Below are 25,460 nucleotides of genomic sequence, written 5' to 3'. Positions count from 1 at the left end.
TGGATAGTGGAGTGGACAGGTGGGAGAGAAGACGGACAGGTCAAGGAGACGGGGATGAAGCTAGTAAAGGTGAGTGTAGGTAGAAAGTGGGGGTGGGGATTGGTCAGTGAGGCGGGAGGAGCAGATAGGTGGAAGAGAAGACGGACAGGTCGATGAGGGGGGGTGCTGATCTTGGGATGAGGTCGAGGGTGAGGAGATTTTGAAGTTAGTAAAGTCCACTGAGACCATTGGGATGTAGGATTCCAAAGCGGAATATGAGGTGCTGTTCCTCCAGTTTCTGGATGGCATCATTGTGACACTGGAGGAGGCCCAGGATGGACATGTTGTCCAGGGAGTGGGAGGGGGAGTTGAACTGGTTCGCGACTGGGAGGTGTTGTTTGTCGCAAACTGAGCATAGGTGCTCCACAAAGCGGTCTCCGAGCCTCTCTTGGTCTCCCCGATGTAGAGGAGGCCACTTGGGATACAATATACCACATTAACGGATGTGCAGGTGAACATCTATTTAATGTGGAAGGTTAAACTCTGTGTTTTCCTGGCTATCATTTGTTCATTGACTCAGGACAGGTGGATAAGGTGGTTAAGAAGGCATGCACACTCCCCTCCAGCTCCACCACACCCGGCACTTTTCCCTGCAACCGCAGGAAGTGCTACACCTGCCCCCATACCTCCTCCCTCACCCCCATCCCAGGCCCCAAGAAGACTTTCCACATCAAGCAGATGTTCACCTGCACATCTGCCAATGTGGTATACTGCATCCGCTGTACCCGGTGTGGCTTCCTCTACATCGGGGAAACCAAGCGGAGACTCGGGGACCGCTTTGCAGAACACCTACGCTCGGTTCGCAACAAACAACTGCACCTCCCAGTCGCGAACCATTTCAACTCCCCCTCCCATTCCTCAGACGACATGTCCATCCTGGGCCTCCTGCAGTGCCACAACGATGCCACCCGAAGGTTGCAGGAACAGCAACTCATATTCCGCTTGGGAACCCTGCAGCCCAATGGTATCAATGTGGATTTCACAAGTTTCAAAATCTCCCCTCCCCCCACCGCATCCCAAAACCAGTCCAGCTCGTCCCTGCCTCCCTAACCTGTTCTTCCTCCCACCTATCCCCTCCTCCCACCTCAAGCCGCACCTCCATCTCCTACCGACCAACCTCATCCCGCCCCCTTGACCTGTCCGTCCTCCCTGGACTGACCTATCCCCTTCCTAACTCCCTACCTACACTCACCTTTCCTGGCCCCATCCCCGCCTCTTCGACCTGTTTGTTTCCTCTCCACCTATCCTCTCCTCTATCCCTCTTCTATCCGCCTCCCACTCTCTCCCTATTTATTTCAAAACCCCCTTCCCCTCCCCCTTTTCTGATGAAGGGTCTAGGCCCGAAACGTCAGCCTCTCTGCTCCTATGATGCTGCTTGGCCTGCTGTGTTCATCCAGCCCTGCACCTTGTTGTCTCGGATTCTCCAGCATCTGCAGTTCCTACTATCTCTCATGTAGGATATTTACTTCTGTTAGTCAAGATATTGGAATAGAAGAGCAAGGGAGGTTATATTGGAGCTGTATATTATGTTAGTTAGGCCACAGCTGGAGTATAGCATGCAGCTCTGGTCACCAAACTATAGCAAGGATGTGATTGCATCAGAGGGGCTGCAGAGGAGATTCACCAGGATGTTGCCTGAGCTAGAATTCAGCTATGAAGAGAGAATAGATAAGCTGGGGTTTTGACAATGTATTCAAAACAGAAATTGCTGGAAAAGCTCAGTAGGTACTTGGATTTTTGTAGGTTTTGGGGTGACACAGTGGCTAGCACTGCAGCCTCACAGCACTAGGGACCTGGGTTCAATTCCACCCTTGGGTGACTGTGTGGAGTTTGCACATTCTCCCTGTGTCTGTGTGGGTTTCCTCCCACAGTCCAAAGATGTGTAGGCTAGATGGATTGGCCATGCTAAATTGCCTGTAGTGTTCAGGGATGTATAGATTAGGTGGATTATAGGTGAATGGGTTTGGGTGGGTGCTGTGAGGGTCAGTGTGGACTTGTTGGGCGAAAGGGCCTGTTTCCACACTGTAGGGATTCTTTGATCTATGGTTTATGAGGTCTGGCAGCATCTGTGGAAAAAAATCACAGTTAATGTTTCAAGACCAGTGACCCCTCTTTGGAACTGCACAGTTCCGTCCACAGATGTTTCTGAGCAATTTCTGTTTTTGTAGGCTGGGGTTTTCTTTTCAGCAGAGAATGTTGGGGGTTGGAGGTGGGGTTGTGGGACTGGGGTCTACAAAGTTTTGAGGGACATGGACAGTAGAGAGGGAGAAACTTTTTGTCTTAGTACAAGGATCAATAACCAGGGGCCTCAGTATTAAGGTGAGCAGCACGAGGTTTAGGGGGGATTTGAGGAAAACGTATTCTACCCAGAGGCTATCACTGCCTAAAAGTATGTGAAGGTGGGAACAGCCCCCCCAGAATCTGAGGACTGTTTAGATGAACGCTTGAAACACCATAGCAAACAAGGCTACAGGCCAAGTGCTGGAAAATGGGATGAGTTGATTACATAACACAATGGGCTGAAGGGCCTTTCTCGGTGCTATATAAAAGTTAGCCCTTAATAAGTTGACGCCTTACTGATTGTATGGGTCACCTTGAGCACGATATATTGGGGTTAGGGAAATGATCAAAGAGAATCCAGCAGGAGGCACTGTCTTGGTTATGTTCAAGCGAACAGAGGCTTTGTGCTTGTGTTCACTCCTTTGTTCCCCCTTAATGTTAGGCTGCCCTGTCCTAATCACCAGGGATAACAAGGTGTAGAGCTGGATGAAGTTACTACCCCCTACTGCAGATTTTGATGAAGTGGGAGTTGATTTGGGGGTGGTGGGGGAAGCTAGGACTCGAACCCACGCCTTTGGTCGCCTTGCCAGCCCGCTCCCAGCTTGCCAACCCAGGGGGCGATCCCGCGGCGCCACGCACGCTCCGGCGGCTTTGCCGGCGGCTCTTCGCGAAGGTTTGTTTCTGCCGCCCTGCATCACCCAGAATGCCGCGCGGCTCCCTTTGAAAAGCGGCGCGGCCGATTCAAGATGGCGGAGGTGGAGGAGCTACCGGATGAGAGTGAGTCCGGCCGGGGGCGGGTGGGAGGTGGAAGGAAATCCGGGAGGGGGACAGACCCCGAGGGTCGGGACACCCTGACAGCCGACAGCCAGCAGCCTCCTCGCCTAACGACCCCCACCCAGCCCAGCTCCGGGAGCCCAGGTCGAGTCTCTGCCCGGCGGGAGGTGGGGGGGGGGGGCGCGACACGGAATCTGCCTGATGAGGGCCGAGGATCCGACACTGACTGACAGGCCGGGGCCGGAGCTCGGGGCCCGGGGACCGGCGGATCCCGGGTCCGCACAGGGCGGCCTCCTCCTCCACCGCAGACTGCCGGGCTGGGGGCGGACCCGGATCACCTCACCCCTACCTGGAACTGCCTGTGGATGTGGGCGGCTGTCAGACTCAAGACTGTTTCTCCCCCCCGCCATCTCCCCACTGTTACCTGGGGCTATCCGCCCAGGCCAGGCCCTCCTCCTCCTCCTCCTCCTCCCCGACTCTGAGTGAGGGACTGAGGGGGAGTCGGATCCCCGGCCAGAAAAGATAAATCACAGCAGGAGAGGGGTGTGTGTGGGGAGCTGTGGTGGCTGTCCGCTTTAACGCGATTCCCACTGTTCGAGGAAAAGTTGTGATACTGTTTATTTAAATTTGAAACTGGATGTAGATGCTGTGGCTTTTTGTTTTGTTTGATGTGTATTTGTTTGTATGTAATGGATTTGAAGGCCGCCTGACAAATGTGACTTTATGCTGGAGTCCGTCCTGTTTTGCCAGAAGACTTGAGGTTGCAGTGTGTTTGTATCAAAGACGTTCTTGGGGGGTCCCCCTGTTTTTTTTTGTCATTTGAAGGTTTCCTGGATGGTGCTGAATAAGTGGCTGGGGTGGGGGGTGGTATGCGTGCTAGAAGTATATATGAGGGGCTGAATGGCCTAAGCCTGTTGCTGTAAAAGATGTGGGATACTGTGTAGCATATTGTACTTGATGCACTCCTGGCTGGCTCATCATCCAAAACTCTGTAACCCATGATTCTGATGAGATCCTGTTCCTGGGTCACCTTTGCTGACCTAAACTGGCTCCAAATTACATTTCTGGAATTCTCTATCATGTTTGCAGATCTACTCAATGGTCTCAACCCTTGCTATCTTTGTAATCTTTTTCAGCCTTTCAATCCTCTGTAATCTGTGCTCCTCTAATTTTGGCCTTGTTATTAGTTCTGTCCACATTCCTTCATTGCCAGGCCCTAAGTTCTGAAATTTCCTCACCACAAACTTCTCTTTTACTCCTTTAAAACACTCCTGGAAAAAAATACTACTTGGATCAAGCTTTTGATCACCTGCCCCAAGATTGCCTTGGTTTGGTATTAGATTTTGTTGCTTCACTCCTGTGCAGCAGCTTGCAATGTTTTACAATGTTTACAGCACTCTATAAATACAAGTTGCTGCTGAAGGTTTTTAATCTGTGGTCTGACACTGTCCTGGTTGGAGAAGTGGAAGACATAAAATATCTTGAAAGGTTATCAAACTTTTATATTTGCTGTTTGTTCCCTTGTGTAAAGTGCCTTTGCCATTTTTCATGTTCAAAGTGTGTAAATTTTGATGCATTTTCCTGTTGATTATTTCTGCAAGTGTGAAACAAGATTTGTTTAGTTGCTGAGTTTGGATTGAGGTCCATGTGAATATCTTTTAATGGGAGTGATGGTTATGGGTTCATCTACTCAGTGTAGAGGAGCAAAATAGTTTTTGGTGAGAGGGAAAGTTTACTGTGTACCATTTAGATAAATTTTGCTATTAAAAACTTGCTTAATGAATGAATGTTTTTGATTGCTGCTTTACCTATGACAGTTTTGTGTACTGTACAAGCACTTGCAACTCTTAACAGATTGCTTCTTCAGAATGTTTCAATGTGGTAGTGTATTTGTGAATTACCATTGTATCCCTAAAGCATAATCATAGATTTCAAGGAACTGGATGGTAGTCAGGCTTTTTCTAAAGTCTGACTTTTGACAAAACTGCGCTACTGCTTGAAAAGGAATTGCTATATCTTTGAAAATGGAGAAATTTGAAGGGCTCTGGGGAAAGACCTGGGGAGTACTGTTCGTTGGCTAGCTCCTTTGAACTGGTATAGGCAGGATGACCAGAATGCTATTCTGTGCTGTATTGTGACTCTTCATTCCCTTCCCCTATATACCTTCTGACTGGAAGATGGAAACTATTACGGTGAGTTTCCATTTTAACCGAGGACCTCCCTAGGTTCTGGCCTGGGATCTGTTGCTAATGGGGTCACTAATGACATTGGTACAATTGGATGGGTCTAAACTGTGTCCCCAGTGTGGTTATTGCCGGATGTTAGCCAGGCCTCTGAGAAGTATGTCATTGTATAGCAGTAAAATTCTGTGCGAATAACATTTTTAGTAACATTATTGGGCCTGTCCAACATGTTGATAGTGATGCATGCAAGAACATCTAGTTTGGTGTCTGTAAGATGCCATAACACTCATTGCTACACATTACCAGTGACAGATCTGCAGCCATCAGTATAACTTTGACCCCCAGGTTATAATGCTCACCGTGCTGTCTGCAGAGAGCCAGCTGAGTTTGGATTCGCATATGTATACAAATCTCGCACACCTATTATAAGATTTTAGTGAGATCACTTCTGCTTGATTTACATTCACTTAATTAAACCAAACCATAGTTCATTCTACAATGTGGCCATCCATAGATAAACAAACTGCGCCATAGTTACTATACTGCAATGAACCTCTCCGTATATTTAAAAACCCAAGGTCTGCGAGTAACTTAAACTGTAATCTTATCTTGGGCCTATCCATAACATCACAAGATCACAAGTTAATACTGTTGGATCAAGCCAAATCTTCTGTTCATCCATCCATGAGAAAACCTGCAGGTCATCTCCTCCTCTTTCCCTGACTACTGGTTTTAAATATGCTTTGGATCTCTCATTTCTGACATCCATATTTTATCTTCAATAGCATTGCTTTCTGAATCTCTACATGTTTAATGGACTAAAATGAACAGAATGGTACAAAAGGCTGTTCATAGCAGTGGATGCCCCTTTATGAGTCAGTGATTCTGCTGTTTGGTTCAGGATCCTAGAGTGTCAGTGCTGCAGTCTTGTGAAGCTAATGTCAGAGCCCCAAGTATAAAAGTACAGTTTAAAATAGTGTCTAAGGGTGTGAGGCTGGAAAAGCACATCAGGTCAGACAGCAGAGAAGCAAGGAAGTCAACATTTCGGGCTGAAACCTTCGTCAGGACTGGGAAGGGGGAGGGGAGCCTAGAAATAAAGATGGAGAGCACGGGGGGCTTGGGGAAGGGTAGGAGATATGCAGGTAGGGGGTTATTGTGATTGATCTGTGGGAAGGGTGAAGCAGATAGGTGAGGAGGAAGATGGACAGGTCAGGGAAGTGAGTAGGAGGGGGAGGGTTGGACATGGGACAAGGCTGGGGGTGGACCGATTTTTGAAACTGATGAAGTCGATATTGAGGCCATTGGGCTGTAAGCTCCCAAGGCAAAATATCAAGTGTTGTTCCTTCAGTTTGCATCTGGCCTCGCTCTGACAGTGGAGGAGACCAAGGATGGACATGTTGTCAGGGGACTGGAAGGGGGAATTAAAATGGATAGTGACTGGAAAGTCTGAGAAGGTCTCACGAACTGGTCCCCGAGTCTGTTTGGTCTCCCTGATATAGAGGAGACCACATTGGAAGCAACGGATACGATAGATCAGGCCGGATGAAGTGCAGGTGAATCTCTGCCAGATCGGGAAGGATTGTTTGGGAACTTGGACAGAGGTGAGAGGGGAGCTGTAGGGGCAGGTGTTGCACCTCTTGCAGTTGCAAGGAAAGGTACTGGGTGTGGCGGAGAAATTGGTAGGGCCTGTAAAGCTGACGAGGGAGTAACGGAATGAACGGTCCCTGCGGAAAGCGGACTGGTGTGGGAAGGGAAATATCTTTTTGATGGTGGGGTCTGATTGTAGGTGGTGGAAATGTCAGAGGATGATGCGTTGCGTTCAGGTTGGTGGGATGGTACGTGAGGACCAGGGGGACTCTATCCTTATTCTTGTTGGGAGGAGGGGGTTTGACGGCACAAGTGCAGGAAATGAGGGAGATGTGATTGAGGATATGCTTAATTACAGAGAAGGGGTAATTATGGTCCCTAAAGTAGAAGGATATCTGGGATGGCCTGGAGTAAAATGCCTCATCCTGGGAGTAGATGCAACGGAGGCGGAGGAATTGGGAGTATGTGATAGCATTTTTTGCAGGAGTTTGAGTGACAGGAGGTGTAGTTGAGTTATTTGTGGGAGTCACTGGGTTTGAAACGGATGTCAGTGGTGAATCGGTTTCCGGAGATGGAGATGAAGAGGTCCAGGAAGGGGAGGGAGGTGTCAGAAATATAGTCCAGTCAAATTTGAAGGTGGGGTGGAAGGTGTTGGCGAAGTTGATGAACTGCTCAAACTCCTCGCGGGAGCACGAGACAACACCGATACAATCATCAATATAGCAGAGAAAGAAGTGAGGGATGGTGCCGTGTAGTTGCTGAAGAGCGACAGTTTAAAATAATTCCCCATGTTTAACCCCTTTAAAGATCTTAACTCCAGTGCAAGTCCCAAGACCAGACAATGTTCAGCCACTCAAAGGGAAGCTCAAATCCACAGGACAGCCGCTCAGAATGGGCCTTGCTAATGTCACCCATATCCCAAGAGTACATTTTCAAAAACCTGCTGGTGTTCCATACTTGTGGATTATCAGCCTTGTAGTTAGCTTTGTAATGTTGCCATCTCAATGATTCATCCTCCAATGTAGAACTCCTGTAAGTGATTGTACAATAAAGAAACCTATCTCCTTCTCTGCATGACCCCTTCTTTGTAACCATCACTACAACTACAACCACAACCTGGTCATTTCATGTTCAGTGTAAACCAATGATCAATATCCACATTGTAGGAATGCAAAGTAAGTAAAATAATAGGTTCTGCTAGTATTTAAAAATCACTTCAGAATTTTTCATCTGGTGTATTCCTCCACCCACAATCTTGGATATGATTCTGTTTTACTTATTTCCTAACTTTCTGTTTCACTCTGTAGAAATTCCTTAGTCAGTATTATCGATATATGGAAGTACAGTAGTGCTGTCACTATAAGTTTGAGAGCACAGTTAATGTAGTCTATGAGCATTGGAACGAGGATGGAGATGAATGCATTAATGATATTGTTACTGGATGAGTAATCCAAACACTCGGGCTCTGAGGACATAGGTTCAGATCCCACCACAGCAGCTGACAATTTAAATTTTCTGAAGTTAAATGCTAAATTCAATAACAGTGAAAACATATCTGGTTAATTTAAGGCCCCTGGCCTGGCCTGCATATAACTTCAGTCATCTGCGTTGCTGTGGGTCTGTTTACTGCCATCTCTGAAATGGTTTAGCCCTAGGCATCAAAAACAATGAGGGATGCTTCCAGCCCATGAAAGTAGAAATGAAGAGAGCATTGTGATGACAGGTCCTTGTCTGGAATGCAGCCTCTGTCTGCTGTTGTCATTTCTTCATGTGCAATTTTAATTTGTTTAGCTTTCTACACTCCCATTTTTGTAATTACAGGTGATGTGTGTATACTTTGTTTTGCATTTAATAAAAAATGACTTGCGCTTTTGGAGATTTTGATAGTGGCCATCAGAGCTTGTTTGGTTTGAACCTGACCTCACTGACTCTCTGACCTAATGTGGCTTTCTACAGGATCTCACTAATTCTACAAATGGGAGGTAGAAAGGAAGGTGGTTGGTTATTTTCCTCTTGTCCACTACAGCAATCTTCTGATTACTGTGTAGCTTAGGATATAAATAGAGCCTGTCTTCAGTGACAGGGAGTACCAGGTGTGTGCATGTGTGTTTGTCCCCTCGTCCCCTGTCAGTTTAAAGACTAGTCTGAACTGTTGTCTCCATTTGGTAATATACATACCTGTGAACAAAGATCAGGAGTCAGCCCCTTGGGCCTTCAAGCCTGCTCCACTGCTCAATACAATCATGGCTGATCTGATTTTTAACCTCCACTCCAGGTTCCAGTCGACTGGCAATACCTAAGCAAGGTGGTGATATCAACCACTTCCTTAAAGATATTCAAAGACTCTGCCTACATTGCCTTTATAGGAAAAAAAATGTTCCGGAGATGCTAAACCTTCTGAGGGGAAAGAATTCTCCATATCTGTCTTAAATGGTTGCCATTTTTTTTTTTTTTGAACCTGTGACCCCTAGCTATAGATTCTCTGACCAGAGGAAATATCCTTCTCACGTTCATCATGTAAAGTCTCCTCGGGATCTTGTATATTTCAATCAAGTCACGTCTTGCACATCTAAAACTCCAGTGGACACAGCCTACGCTGTCCAATCTCTTCATTAAACAGTCTACCCATTCCAGGTGTTGGTCTAGTAAACCTTCTCTGAACTGCCTCCAGTGCATTTACATCCTTTCTTAAATAAGGAGATCAGTACTGTACGCAGTACAACAGATGCGGCCTGACCAAAGTCCTATCTGAGTTAGCTCAGTTGGCTGAAAAGCTGGTTGTGATGCCAACAACGTGTGTTCAATTCCTGCACTGTGAAGGACTGTCCTTCTCAGCCTCTCCCCGTGCTTGAGGCATGGAGATCTCAGGTTAAACCACCACCATCTGTCTCTAATGAGAGACCAGCCCTGTGGTCCTATGGTGATTTTATCTTTATATTTTTAATCTGAAGCATAACCTCGCAATCTTTCAATTGAATTCCCTTGTAATAAGTAATAACATCCTTAGCTTTCCCAATTACACAGTATATCTGCGTACTAATCTTTTGCAACTCGTGCTTGGAATCCCAGATCCCTCTGCATCTCTGATCATTATAATGATGGCTTTAAAAATAAACAAGTATACTATCCTGGGATCAGAGTCCCGGTGAATCACTGAACTAGGGCTGAAGACAGGGCTTTAAACTAAGTTGTGGGGTAGGGTGGGTTCAGTTACATGGAAAATTATGGTAGAAGTTAAGGTTGGGGGAGGTGTTGGTGGAGGGAAGGGCTCAGCAGGTGTTATTTAAGCTTCCAGAACAAGCAATAGGATAGAGTATGGAAGGCGACAGGAATCTAACTTCAGGCACAGCCAATGAGAGGACAACTATGAGAAGAGGCATAGTCAGGTCAGGACTGAGGGCGTTGTACTTAAATGTGTATAGTATATGAAACAAGGTAAATGAGCTCGTAGCGCAGATTGAAATTGGGAGGTGCTGTGTTGTGGGTAGCACAGATGTGGCTGCAAGGGGATTAGGACTGGGAACTAAATAGCCAAGGATACAGGTTCTTTCAAAAGGACAGGTAACTGGGCAGAAGGGCCAGGTTGCCTTGTTTGTAAGAGATGAAATTAAATCAATAGCAAGAAGGCATATAGAGTTGGAAGACATCAAATCTCTGTGGGTAGAGTTGAGGAACTGCAAAGGAGAAAATACCCTAATGAGAGTTATGTACAGGCCTCTTGGCTGTAGTCAGGATGTAGGGAAGAAAATAAATGGGGAGTAAGAAAGGCACTATTAAAGTTACCATGGGGGCCTTCACTATGCAGGTAGACTGGGAAAATCAGGTTGGTAGCAGATCTCAAGAAAAGGAATTTGTAGTATGTCTATTAGATGCTTTTTGGAGCAGCTTGTGATGGAGCCCACTAGAGAACAGATAATCTGATTTGTTGGTGTGTAATGAGGCAGAATTGATCAGAGAGCTTAAGGTGAAGGAACCCCCAAGGGGACAGTGACCATCATATGATAGAATTCACCCTGCAGTTTGAGAAGGAGAAGCTGGAATCAGATGTAACGGTATTACAGTTGAGTAGAGGTAACTACAAAGATATGAAGGGGGAGCCCAGCAGTGAAGATGGTAGAGCAGCAATGACGGGTTTCTGGGGGTAATTTGGGAGGCCCAGCAGAAATTCATCCCAAGAAAGAAGCATACTAAGGGGAGAATGAGGTATGGAGACTGACAAGGGAAGTGAGGGACAGCATAAAAGCAAGAGAAAAGCATAGAATGTGTCCAAGATTAGTGGGAAGGTAGAGGATTGGGAAGCCTTTAAAAGCCAGCAGAGGACTAATAAAAAAAGCAATAAGGGGGGGAAGGAGAAGTTGAAATATGGGCGTAAACTAGCTAGTGATATAAAAACGATTGCAAGAGATTGTTTATATCTCTAAAAGGCGAGTGTATACATTGGACTGCTGGAAAATAAGGCTGGGGAAGTAGTAATGGGAATAAAGAAATGGCAGAGGAACTGAGTAGGTACTTTGCATCAATTTTCACTGTGGAAGACACTAGCAGTATACTAAACTTTGAGAGAATCGGAGGCAGACGTGAGTGTTGTGGCCATCACTAAGGAGAAGGTGCTGGGGCAGCTGATGGGTCTAAAGGAGGATAAATCACCTGGACCGGATTGTCTACATATTGGATCTGAAGGAGATAGCTGAGGTCATCTTTGGGGCATTGGTGGTGATCTTTCAGGAATCACTGGAGTCAGGGAAGTTCTCAGAGGACTGGAAAATGGCTAATTTAACACTCCTTAATAAGGGAAGGAGGCAGAAGCCAGGAAACTATGGGCTGGTTAACCTGACCTTGGTCATTGGTAAGATTTTAAAATCCGTTATTTAGGATGAGATTACGTGGTACTTGGACCTGCACAGTAAAATAGGGCTGAGTCAGCACAGCTTTGTCAAAAGGAGGTCATGTCTGACAAATCTGTTAGAATTCTTTGAGGAGATAACAAGCAAGTTAGACAAAGGAGAGCCAGTGGATGTAATCTATTTGGATTTCCAGAAGGCCTTTGACAAGGTGCCACACAGGAGGCTGCTAAATAAGATAAGAGCCCATGGTGTTAGGAACAAGGTACTGGTATGGATAGAGGATTGGCTGACTGGCAGAAGGCAGATAGTAGGGATAAAGGGTTCTTTTTTCAGGATGGCAGCCAGTGACTAGTGGAATCATGGAGTCTAGAAACAGACCCTTCGGTCCAACCAGTCCATGCTGACCATAATCCCCAAGTAAACTAGTCCTATCTGCGTGCACTTGGCTCGTATCCCTCCAAACATTTCTTATTCATGTACTTTTCCAGAAGTCTTTTAAACGCTATAACTATACTCGCTGGAAGTTCATTCCCAACACAAGCCACTCTGTGTAAAAAATGAAATGCCCCTGATGTCTTTTTTGAAATCTTTCTCCTCTCACCTTAAAAATATGCCCACTAGTCTTGACATCCCCTTCTCTAGGGAAAAGGCACCTGCCATTCACCATAATCTGTACCCTTCATGATTTTATAAACCTCTATAAGGCCAACATACAATGCTCCAGTGGAAAAAGTCCCAGCCTATCCAGCCCTCCTTATGACTCAAACCCTCCATTCCTGCCAACATCCTGGTTAATCTCTTCTGAACCCTCTCCAGCTTAATGATATCCTTCCTATAATGGGGCAACCAGAACTAATCACAGCACTCTAGAAGAGGCCTCACCAACAAACTGTACAATTTCAACATGACGTCCTAACTCCTATACTCCATGCTCTACCTGAATGTAAAATTTCAAGCAAAAGGTTACCCAGATCCCTGCAAAGACATAGAATTTAATTTAGGAGATGTTGTTTTGGCTTTCCTACCAAAGTGGTGTGATGATGATGTGGTTTTGGGAGGTGTACTTTGTCTTTCTTTTGAAGAGATGTTTTGAGCCATTGGTGACAAGCAGTTCCTTCCAAGCCAATAAAGTGAACAGCTTATGATGCCTTGATTTTATTTTTCCCAAGTTAGCACAATAGAAGCAGCGTGAATGGGTGGATTATGGCTCCCACAGAACCAGGGTTTTAGATTAGATTTCAGATTTTGGGGTTTGAGTTGGTTGTGGAAACTGCCACACCGCTCGCTCGCTCTCGCTCGCTCTACCAGAGTTCTTTTGGACTGGAGAAACACTGCATGTGAGACAGTCTATTTTACTGAATTTGCAAATGCCAAGGGTGTGTTTATGGGATGTTACTATATTGGGACAGTTGGTGTTTATTCGTTAAATAATCTATTATTCTGTTAAGTTTTCCAATAGACCTTTTGTAATTCATCTTTCTGTTTTGTTTATATTTCAAATAGAAGTAAGGATAAAGTGTGTTTTGCACCTTACACCTGGAACACAGTACCTTACACTCGCCTTTAAATAAGACACAAGTTAGGGTCTAGGCTAACTCCTTGATATATTTGAAGGGGGTTAGGTTTGGTGCATGACAATGTATAGCTTACTAAGAGATAGTAAGAACTGCAGATGCAGGAGTCAGAGATGGCACAGCATGGAGCTGGAAGAGCACAGCGGATCCATTTCGGGGTGGGGGACGGTTCCAGACCCGGGGTGCTGGCTTTCCTGCTCCTCTCGTGCTGCCTGGCCTGCTGTGTACCTCCAGCTTTACACTGTGTTATCACAATCTATAGCTTCATGTTTCTCTGTTTTCAGCTTTTGTCTCCTCCTTGCTAATTCAGCTTTTTATATATATCTGTATGACTATGTATCTTTGCCTTTTCTTATATTCATTATGGCATGCATCACTGGGAAGAGCCTGGTTTTGATAATGGGTCGTCAACCTGAAGTATCAACTATATTCCTCTCTCCGCAGACATTACCCAACTTGCTGAGTATTTCTGGAACTTTGTTTTCATTGAAGCCCAACATTTATTGTTTATCCCCTAGTTCCCTGTGAAAGAATGGTTGTGAATTTAGAGTCATAGAGCACAGGAATAGATCCTTTAGTCCAACTCATTCATGCTGACTGAGTTTCCAAAACTAAACTAGTCCTATTTGCCTTCATTTGCTGCATGTCCCTCTAAACCTTTCCTATTCATGTACCTATTCAAATGTTTTTTAAATGTTGTAACTTTACCTGCATCTACCACTTCCTCTGGCAGTTCATGCCATCTAAGGACCAACCTCTGAAAAAGTTGTCCCTCAGCTCCCTTTTAAATCTGTCCCTTCTTGCCTTAAAAACGCACCCCCTAGTTTAGAATTCCCTCACCCTAGGGAAAAGACCTTTGTTATTCACCTTATCTATGCCCCTCTTGATTTAATTAATCTATATAATGTCATCCCTCAACCTCCTACACTCCAGGGGAAAAAGTCCCAACCTGTCATTGTAACTCAAACCCCCCATTCTCCCAACCGAGTCCCAGTACCATCCTGGTTAATCTTTTCTGCAACTTCTCCGATTTGATAATATCCTTCCAGAGCAGGGAGACTGAACTGTACACAATACTCCAAATGTGGCCTCACCAATGTCCTGAACAACCGCAATATGATATCCCAACTCAATGGTCTGAACAATGAAGGCAAGTGTGCCAAACGCCTTCTTTAACACACTGTCGACCTATGATACAACTTTGAAAGAACAATGTACCTGCACCCCTAGGTCTTTCTGTTTAACAACACTCCCCAGGGCCCTACCATTAACTGTATAAACCCTGCCCTTGTTTGCCTACCAAAATGCAACACCTCACATTTATCCAAATTAAACTCCATCTGCCTCTCAGCCTATTTGCCCAATTGATCAAGGTCCCGTTGTAATGTTAGGTAACCTCCTTCATGGTACACTATACCACCAATTTTGTTGTCATCCACAAATGTGCTAACCAAGCTTCTTAAATTCTCTTCCAAATTATTGATAAATGGCAAACAAAAGTTGACCCAGCATCCCTGCAGAACACTATTGGTCACAGTCCTTGAGTCCAAAAAACAACCCTCTGTCTCCTACTGTCAAGCCAATTTTGTATCCAATTGGCAAGCTCTCCCTGAAAATCATGTGATCTAACCTAACTAACCAGTCTACCATATGGAACCTTTCAAAGGCTTTACTAAAGTCCAAGTGGACAACGTCTCCTCCTCCTCTACCCTCACCTATCTTCTTGGTCACATTCTCAAAAAACTCAATCAAGTTTGTGAGAGACAATTTCCCATGCACAAAGCCACGCTGATTATCACTAATCAGTCATAGACTCATATAGCATGGAAACAGACCCTTTGGTCCAACTAGTCCCAACATGTCAACAATGTTCCCAAACTAAACTAATCCCACTTACCTGCATTTGGCCCATCTCCCTCAAAACCTTTCCTATTTATGTACTTAGCCATTTGTCTATCAAGTGTTGCAACTGTACTTACAGCATCCACCACTTCCTCTGGCAGTTCAATCTGCATGTCCTGTATGTACTTCCTCCTCTCACCTTAGGAATATGTCCCCTGGTTTTGAACTCCCCCACTGTGGGAAAAGACCCTTACTATTTACCTTGTGTATGGCCCTCATAATTTTACAAAACCTCTATAAAGTCACCCCTCAAGCTCCTACGCTGCAGCGAAAAAAAGCCCCAACCTATCCAGCCCATTTTTATAACTTAAACCCTGCAGTCCCAGCAACATCTTGATAAATCTCTTCTGAATCCTCTTCAGTTTAATAATATCCTTCCTATAACAGGCCAACCAGAACTGCACACAGTACTCCAGAAGAGGCCTTGCCAGCTTCTTGTACAACCTCAACATGACATCTCAACTCCTTGACTCTCTCTGGAGAATATGCCCCCTCAGTGCAATTAGCATGGGTATTCCAGTGTTTTGAGCCTATAGTGGCAGAACAGTGATACAGTTCCAATTCAGGGTGGTGTGTGACATGGAGGGGGACTTGTAGGTGATATTGCTACAGCCCTTGTTCGTCTAGGTGGTAGAGGCCACAGGTTCGGAAGGTGCTGTCAAGGAGTCTTGGCGTATTAATGCATTGCATCTTCTCAGTGATGTGCATTGTGACAATAGTGCCTTTGTCATGGAGGGAGTGAATGCTTTAAATGATGAATTTAGTGCCAATTAAGTGGACTGCTTTGTCTGGATGATTTGAGGTTCTTGAGCATTGTTTCAGATATACTCATACAGCAAAAAGTTATGATCCCAGCTGATGTTATCACTAGACGTTTCAGATCCCAGACTGAAATCTGGCTTGATGGATCTTTTGTTTTTGGTTTTAACAATGTGATCTCTCACTGAAACATAAGCACACATTGCAGACTTGGTTTTAATAAAACAGCAGTGCATTATGCAAAAGGAATGAAGATAAAATAGAATAAACCAAACGATTTATGTATAACACACATTTAAAGATTTTGAAGCACGTGGTACAATATTATCCTATTAATCCCCAAAATACCTGTACTTACACCACAGAGAATTCCCTTCTCAATAACCTCCATTGGGCTTAATTTAATTGTGACTTCAATTCCCAGTCTTGAGAATCTGAGAGCCTGTGTCTTGGAGCCTTCATACAACCGTGCTTAAACTTTCTTAGCTTCAAATTATACTCTTGGTGCTATAACCAAACACTTATGGTCTGAAACTTTTACTAAATTCCTTCTATTGAGGTGATTTGTTTCTTAACACCTCTAACTGACTCCCTTTTTCAGAAGAAACTGCTTCAACTAAGACTCCTGAAGAATTGCTGAACGAAACTAATGAACTTTTTTTCCCCAAGCTACGGGTGTTTTCCTAAACAAATGAAAAAAATAAATTTCTGAATTTGAAACCTAATGCACAACTGTCTATTTTGCTCCTCCTACTAAGTAAACAAAAACCTATTACTTGCTGGGAAGTCTCTGTTCTAACAGAAATACCTACAAGTTAACCATTAAACCTCTTCGGTTATAGAGAAAACCCATACGCCACTTCCTCAAAATTCAAAGCTTCAGACTGAAAAATAACATTTAAACATAGATAAATCACACTCCTTACATCGCACAAGTAGAGAGTCTTCCATGTTCATGATTTATGCCTTGTAGATGGTAGACTGTCTTTCAGGAGTCACCCAGTGAACTTTATGATCCACAGTATTTATTTGACTAGTTCAGTTAATGGTAATCTTAAGGGTGTTGATGGTATGGGATTCAGTGATGGTAATGACATTGAATGTCAAGGAGTAGGTGTTTAGGTGCTCTCATTGGTGATAGTCATTGTCTGGCACTTTTGAGAAATGTATGTAATTGCCTCATATATCAACTCAAGCCTGAATGTTATGCAGGTCTTGCTGCATATGGACATGGACAGCGTTGGTACTGAGGAATTGTGTACATTGCCAAATTCAGTACAATCATCAGCAAATAACCCTTCTTCAGACCTTTATGGAAAGAAGGTTGTTAAAGCAGCTGAAGATGCTTGGGTCTGGGAAACTACTCTGAGGAACTCCTGCATTGATGTCTTGAAGCTGACTTGATTGAGCTTCTATCACCACAATAACTGATTCTAGTTAAGTTTTTCCAACCTGAAAAAATCCATTAATCCTAACTCTGCCTTCTGTGTGTTAACCAAACCTCAATTCATGCTAACATGGTGTGGAGCTGGAGGAACACAGCAGGCCAGGCAGCATCAGAGGAGCAGGAAAGCTGACGTTTCAGGTCAGGACCCTTCTTCAGAAATGGGGGAGGGGAAGGGGGCACTGAAATAAATAGAGGGGGGGCGGCGGTGATAGTAGGTAGATAGTGGAGCGGATAGGTGGGAGAGAAGACAGACAGGTCAAAGAGGCGGAGATGAAGCTAGTAAAAGTGAGTGTAAGTAGGGAGTTGGGATGGGGATTGGTCAGTGAGGAGGGAGGGGTGGATAGGTGGGAGAGAAGACGGACAAGTCAAGGAGGCAGGGATGAGAGGGGGTCTGGTCTTGGGATGAGGTTGGGGGTGGGGAGATTTTTGAAGTTAGTAAAGTCCACATTGAGACCATTGGGTTGTAGTCTTCCAAGGTGAAATGAGGTGCTGTTCCTCCAGTTTCAAAACCAACCGATGGTCTCAATGTGGACCTTACCTAGCTTGTTATCTCAGACTCCAGCGTCGGCAGTTCTTACTATCTCTCAATCCATGCTAATATGTGCTCCTATCTTGTGCAATAACCTTTTTTATCTGTAACTTTATTCTGAAAATCCAAATGCATCATATCTCTTTGTTATCAAGACTGCCTATTATGTCCTTGAAGAACTCTAGCAAATTTGTCAAGCATGATTTCTCTTTCACAAGGCCCAAAACACACTATTCGTTGATTATGTTTTTCTAAATGTCTTACTATTTCTTTGTTAATAATGGACTCTAGAATTTTGCAAATAATAGATGCTAGGCTGATTGATGTATAGTTTGAGATTGTAGACATGCTCGCCAAGCTAGTGGGTTTGGTTGCAAATGTTTCGTCACCGTGCTAGGTAGCATTGTCAGTGCGCCTCCAATGAAGCGTCGGTGTTCTGCCCCGCTTGTTATTTTTATGCCTCGGTTTGCTGGGTGGTTGGTATTACTTCGGCTCTGTGTTTCTGTGGTTTGTATACAGGGTCTAATTCAATGTGTTTGCTGATGGAGTTCCAGTTGGAATACCAGGCCTCCAGGAATTCCTTGGCATGTCTGTGTTTGGCTTGTGTGATTATGGATGTGTTGTTCCATTCAAATTCGTGTCCCTTGTTGTCCGTGTATAGTGAGACAAGCGAGAATTGGTCATGTCTCGGTGATTAGTTGGTGTTTTTGTATCCGTATTGTCAGTTTTCTTCTGTTTTGGTCTACTTAGTGTTTCTCACACCTTGCAATGTATTTTGTATATTACACTGGTTTTGGATATGGGATCCTTTACATTAGTCAGTAGCTATCATAGGGTGGGCTACTCTGATACCTAGGAGTCTGAGTAGTCTTGTGGATGTACAGTAGATCTTTTGGGAATAAATTTTTGTTGAGATTATAAAATATCTATTTAAATATCTCCCACTAACTTTTCCCTTTGTCTATTTCCCAGCCTGCTTTAGTTAATGGACAACAATTCTTTTTAAATAACAAGCTCATGGTGTGCAGCAAAAATACTTCCCAGTGATGGAGGAGGATTTTAGGAAAGAGATACACTGGACCATGGAAACCAAGTTAACCAAGGATATAATGGACAGTCTTAAATTGAAAGATAAAGACATACAATGCGGCAAAGATGAAGATGAGAGTCCATGTTCAGTGATTGATATTAGCATTGATAGGGATTTGGCTAACTAATAGAGTGTGAGTTGGGGCAGGGGAGTCATTTTCAGGCTATACTCGTAGAATAGAATCCCTACAGTGTGAAAACAGGCCCTTTGGCCCAACAAGTCCACACCGACCCTTGGAGCATCCCATCCAGACCCATACCCTAACCCACCTAATCCCTGAACACTGGGCAATTTAGCATAGCCAATCCACCTAACCTGCACACTTTTGGACTGTGGGAGGAAACCGGAGCACCTGGAGGAAACCCACGCAGACACTGGGAGAATGCGCAAACTCCACACAGACTGTCGCCCGAGGCTGAAATCAAACTGGTCCCTGGTGCTGTGAGGCAGCAGGGCTAACCACTGAGCCACCGTGCTGCCCAAATTGATTCACCAGCCAAGGCCAGGAAGTACTGGTAATCAGCAACAGGTTTCCTTCCCCACTTTTGACCTGGTACCATGTTGTCCAGGGTCAAAGTTGAGGACTTCCAGGGCAACTCCCTCCTGACTGTGTGCCACTGTGCCACCACCTTTGGTGTTTCTGAAGCTGGTAGTTCAGGATCTACGCAGGGATGATACTGGTGTCTGGGACATTAACTGTAAGGTATGATTCTGTCTGTATGACTGTCAGGCTATTGCTTTACTACCTTATAGGACAACTTTCCCAATTTTGGTACAAGTGCTTAAAAGCTATTAAGGACACTGCACTGTTTACTGGGCAGGATATCCCTTTTGCTTGCAGTGCCTGGGTTGATGTAGATTGGTCAGGTCAGTTTTTTGTTTTTATTTGACTTTCGTATAACAGCTTGATACAATTGTGTGGCTTACTCTGACCATTTCACAGTGCATTTAAGAGAGGATCACATTGCTGTGGTTTGGAATCACAGGTAGGCCAGATGGGAAAGAAATCTGCTGTCCTTACCCCGGTCAAAAGTCAAATTGGTTTTTGACAACAACTGGTAGTTTCGTGATCACCATTACTGACTCTGGCTTTTTCTCAGATATAGTTGATCCATTGAAAGCACTTTGGGATGTGCTGGAGTTTTCCAAAATTCTGCAGAAATTAAATACCTTTCTTTAAATCTTAGAAGAGAAATATTTGTACTTGGGGATTACCTTATTGTGTGTCACGTGGTTACATTTAGGAGAAATCAGAAAGAAGTCAGAAAATGACAAGGAAGGCAAAGAGAAGCTGTGAAATTAATTTGTCAAGGAAAATAAACATTGTAGTAAAATATTTTACAGACACATCATTTAAAAAAGAAGTCGATGATGGGAGCAGGGTAACTTGAGGTGCAGATCAGATAATACCAGAGGTTATGTATTGGGACAGCAGAAGTATTATATCAGAGATAGTAGGAACTGCAGATGCTGGAGAATCTGAGACAACAAGGTGCAGAGCTGGATGAACACAGCAGGCCAAGCAGCATCATAGGAGCAGAAAGGCTGACGTTTCGGGCCTCGACCCTTCATCAGAAATGGGGGAGGGGAAGGGGGTTCTGAAATAAATAGGGAGAGAGGGGGAGGCGGATAGTATTATATGATCATTTTGCCTCAGAGCTTACCACTTGCCTGGGTGAGTGCAGCTGCAACAAGAGTCAGGAAACTTGACACTATCCAGGTTAAAACATTGGCAGCACATCCACAAGCATCCATTCCGTCCTTCAATGACGCTCAGTAGCAGCAATAAGTAATATCTACAGGACGCACTGTAGCAATTCACCAAGGCTCCTTAGACAGCAACTTCCAAACCCACAACTGCTATCACGTGGAAGGACATGGGAACACCACCACTTGCAAGTTCCACTCCTAGATACTCACCATCCTGACTTGGAAATATATCGCCTTTCCTTCACTGTCGCTGGGTCCAAGTCCTGGAATTCCCTCCCTAATGGTAGTGTGGGTCAACCTATAGGACATGGACTGCGGTGGTTCAAGAAGGTACACACCACCAGCCCTCAAGAGCAACTAGGGATGGGCAATAAATGCTTGTCCAGCCCACAATATCCACATCCCATGAGCAAATAATTTTAAAAAACAGTGCAGTGTTGTTAATCTGAATTTCCAAAAGTCTTTGATAAGATGTGTCATAAATTAATGAATAAGATTAAAGAATGTGGAGTTAAAGGGTGAGTGTTAGATTGGATTGCTAGCTGGCTTCAAGACTGAAATCAGAATGTGGGAATAAATGTTATTTGCAGCATTTAGCCCAGGCCTGGAGTTTGCCCAGCTATTGCTGCATATAGACATGACTGCTTCAGTTTATGAGCAATTGCAAGTGGTGTTGAACATTGTACATTCATCACATAAATTACTAGTTGTTGCAACACTAGTCAGCAAGGTCATGAAAAAAGCAAAGCAGGCACTAGGCTTTACTCAGAGGACTGGAACTGAAAAGTATGGAAGGTTTGCAAAACCTATATTGAACATTGGTTGCACTTCAGCATACTGTGTGCAGTTCTGGTCACTATATTATAGAAAGCATTTGGCAGCTATAGAGAAAAGATTTACAAAGATGGAAGTAGAAATGTGCAGGATATCATGAAAGGATTGATGGACTGGGCCCCTTTTTCTTCTGAATATAGTAGGGTGAGGGGTGATGTAAGGTTTTGACAGGATTGATACTGAGAAAATTTTTCCTTTCGTGGGGATAAAGCAGAACTAGGGATCAATATGAGCTTGTTGCCAAGAAATCCAGTAGGAAAATCAGAAGAAATATCTTTGCTCAAAGAGTGCTGAGAATATAGAACTCACCACTGTTTGCTTCTCTTACACCTTGTAGTATAGTGCATTCAGGAGTAAACTAGACAAGCGGATGAGGGAGAAGGGATTAGATGTTTACCATGCTGTGGTTAGGTGTGAAAAGATGGAGGAAGCTCAAGCGGAGCATTACTACTAACTACTAATTACTACAAACATCTTTCAGCACTTCCAGACTGCAGCAGGATCCCATAAGGATTAAATCTCTCTTTGACATCCCTGTGTGGACTGCATTAGCTCCTGATCTGGTAATGCCCCAACTTTAAACCTATCCTTGTTTCCAAATCCCCTATGGCTTGTTGCTCCCCACTTCTGCAATCTCCTTCAGCTCACTGGGCAATCTGCAGTCCTCCAGTTGAGTCCTCTGGGCATTCTGTAGCCTTCTTTACACCATTGCCTGTTATTTCGTGAGATATCTAGATCCTAAGCTCTTGGATTCCTTCTTCAACCACATCCACCCTGCCTTTCCCCTCTCCTTTTCAGTCACTCCTAAGTAAGAGTCATTCAAAACAGAAACAAGCCCTTCAGCCTAATTCCTCCATCCTGATCACATTTCCTAAACTAAACTAGTCCCACTTGCCTGCGTTTGATCCATATCCCTCTAAACCTTTCCTATTCACATACCTGTCCTAATGTTGCAATTGTATCCACCTCTACCATTTCCTCTGGCAGCTTGTTCCATATACACATCATACTCTGTGAAAGCAGTTGCCCCTCCGGTCCCTTTTTAAGTCTCTCCCCTCTCACCTTAAACCTGTGCCCTCTAGTTTTGGACTCTCCTACCTGAGGAAAAGACCATGGTTATTCACCTTATCCATGCCCCTCATGATCTTATAAACCTCTTTAAGGTCACCCCTCAGCCTCATACTCTCCAAGGGAAAGAATCCCAGCCTATTCAGCCTCTCCTTATTACTCAAAGTTTCCAGTCTTAGTAACATCCTTGAAAGACTTTTTTGCACCCTTTCCAGTTTATTAACATCCTTCCTATAGCACGGACAGCCAGAATTGTATGCACCACTCCAAACTGTGGCCTTACTAATGTCCTGTACAGCTGCAACATGATGTCCCAACTCCTTACTCGGTGCTCTGACTGATGAAGGCAAGCGTGCCAAATGCTGCCTTCACCACCCTGCTTACTTGTGATGCCACTTTTTTTAAAAAAACTTTGTAGCTGCATCTCTAGGCCTCTCCGTTTGTCAACATCTTGTTGATCAGGTTTTCACGCATAATATTTCTTCATGTGACAGTGTCTCCTTTTGGTAAACTTTTCTGTGAACGTCTTGGAATGCTTTAATGTATTAAGTGTTTTATTATTGCATGCATTGGCTGAGGTAGGAATGCTGGTGTCCTTGTTTCGAGCTGTACCACCAAGACAGTGTTAGGCATGATGCAGCTACAAAGCAATATTTAATATACCTGTGAAAGTTCAGCTGTCCCTCACTGGAATGTTAGCCTAGCTTATGTGGCTTGGAGCCATAGCTGTGTGATTCAAATAAGCCCCTGAAGCCAAGGGGTTGAGAAATATCCTGCCGGATATTTCTATTTGGGTTGCTTAGGTGTTTTCAAGCTGAATGATGTAATAAATACCTGAAAAGGCAAGTGAGACCTTAATGCAATAAGTTGCTTCTGCGCTGCATAATAGATTCTAGAATGCTTTTCAGTTTAAACTCAACATCCATAGGCTTTAAAAGAATGACTGAGAATCATCAGGTTGCTGGTCTAAGAGGGAAAGTCGAGGGAGGGATATCGTGAGGTATGCAAGATGTTAAATTGTATAGATAGGGAAAGGTTCTCTCTCTTCACTGGTTTAACTTAGAGTGAAACAGAAGAACAATAGTGTTGAAACAGACATTAGGAAAAACTTGGACCATTTAAGTCTTTGAAATAATCTGCTGAAGGGATAGTGGAAGTTAAAATGGTAGATACAATAGGTGAGTTGGAATACCTGGTGGCTGAACTGCTTGGGACCAAATATCCTGTTGTGACTTTAATGGAATCCCATTAAGCGAGCAGGCCACATGTTAGTATCTTTCTGACAGTGCTCAGGATTCCTCTCCGGTGTTAAACTGGGATTGGTAGTAGTATTTTAATTCAGGAAATGTCCGAGTTACCCCTGAGAATGCTATTATCTGTGTACGCTAACTGGAGGACGATGCGCAACGGATTTATTTGGAAAGTTCAAAGAGTATAAGTTGAGTTGTCTGCCCTGATGATCAAGTATTATGTATCTTGTGCATCGTTTTCCACATCACTGATTCTTATGTTATTGCTGTTTCACCTGACTGAACATGTTGCTCTGTAGGTGAGGATGTCATGCACCACTGATGTTTTTTATTTGTGGAATGTGGGTGTTACTGACCATACCAACATTTTTCATTCATCTCTTAATTGCCCTTGAACTGAGCATCTTCCTGGGCCATTTTAAGAAGGCAGTCAACCACAATGAGGCTGGGGACACATGTCAGCCAGATTTCCTTCCTCAAGGGACATTAGTGAACCAGATGGATTTTTAATGACAAGCAAAAATGGTTTCTTGGTTCACTATAAATCTAGTTTTTAATTCCAGATTTATTAGTTGATTTCTGGTTTCATCATCGTTGTGGAATTTGAACCGATGTCTCTGGAGTCCTAACGTAGTCATCACCTCCGCAACAGCCTCCCGTAAGGCACATATGTCATGCAGGAAGACCTTTGATTTTTGCTTTGGTCAGTATTGAGTTGGTTCATTTTACTGGGAATGAAGTTCAGAATGCTGTTATTTTCTGAGTGGCCATGAGCTGGGAATGATAATATTGACCACACAAACTTTCATTGATATCATAACTTTCACGCCAGGCACAGCATTTCAGGCAATGAAGTATCGGTTGTAAAATGCGCGTATGTAACTCTCAAATGAAAATAGAATTTGGTAGGGCCCTGATCTCCCCTTCGGCTGCTGCCTAGCTTCACATGTATATAATCTTACTTGGAAAGAGCAGTGCATGTCTGTGAGACCATAATCCAACAAAGTGCGTGAGCCTGCTGTGGGAAGGGGGGATGGGAACTAAATTCTCTTATGTCTGGCTAAAGTTCTAGCATGATTTGTGGCTTGGAGGTAATATGCAGTTGGAGATGTGCCAACATATCTGCCATTCTTGTACTTTGAGGTGCTAGAGTCACATTTTTAGAGACGTTATCAAAGAGACTTGTCAGTTTCCTGCTGTGTATCTTGTAGATGTGACACACAGAAGTCGCTACACTGATGATGAAGGAAGGAAATGTTTAAGCTGATGGGTGGGCTGCTTTACATGGATGGCATTGAGGCTTTTGAATGTTGTTAGAGCTGCACTCATGTAGGTAAGAGTAGAACGTTCCGTCATATGCTGATTTGTGCTTGTAGATGATGGACAGGCTTTGAGGACTTTGGAGGTGAGTTACTTGCTGCAGAAATCCCAGCCTCAGATTTGGTGTTCTTTATTAAATTCATTCGTGCATTGTGGGTGTTGCTGGCTGCACCAGCATTTATTGCCCATCCCTGGTTGCCCTCGCAATGGTGGTGGTGACCTGCCTCCTTGATTTGCTGCAATACATTTGGTGTAAGTAGACCCACAATG

The 25,460-nt window shown here is 44.2% G+C and overlaps 1 protein-coding gene across 1 annotated transcript in view; it reads left to right on the top strand.

Annotated features, from left to right (window-relative positions):
* Window positions 1-3,011: 3,011 nt before the first annotated feature.
* Window positions 3,012-25,460, top strand: part of lin9 (lin-9 DREAM MuvB core complex component) — a 93,114-nt gene continuing 70,665 nt past the window's right edge. The window contains exon 1 of the mRNA XM_020520942.2: window positions 3,012-3,096. Within this exon, the coding sequence (XP_020376531.1) occupies window positions 3,066-3,096 (31 nt within the window). The 5' untranslated portion in view covers window positions 3,012-3,065. The remainder of the gene's footprint in view (window positions 3,097-25,460) is intronic.

Source organism: Rhincodon typus, chromosome 5 (genome assembly GCF_021869965.1).
Source record: "Rhincodon typus isolate 14 chromosome 5, sRhiTyp1.1, whole genome shotgun sequence".
NCBI lineage: Eukaryota > Metazoa > Chordata > Chondrichthyes > Orectolobiformes > Rhincodontidae > Rhincodon > Rhincodon typus.
This window is presented reverse-complemented; position numbering and strand designations above follow the sequence as displayed.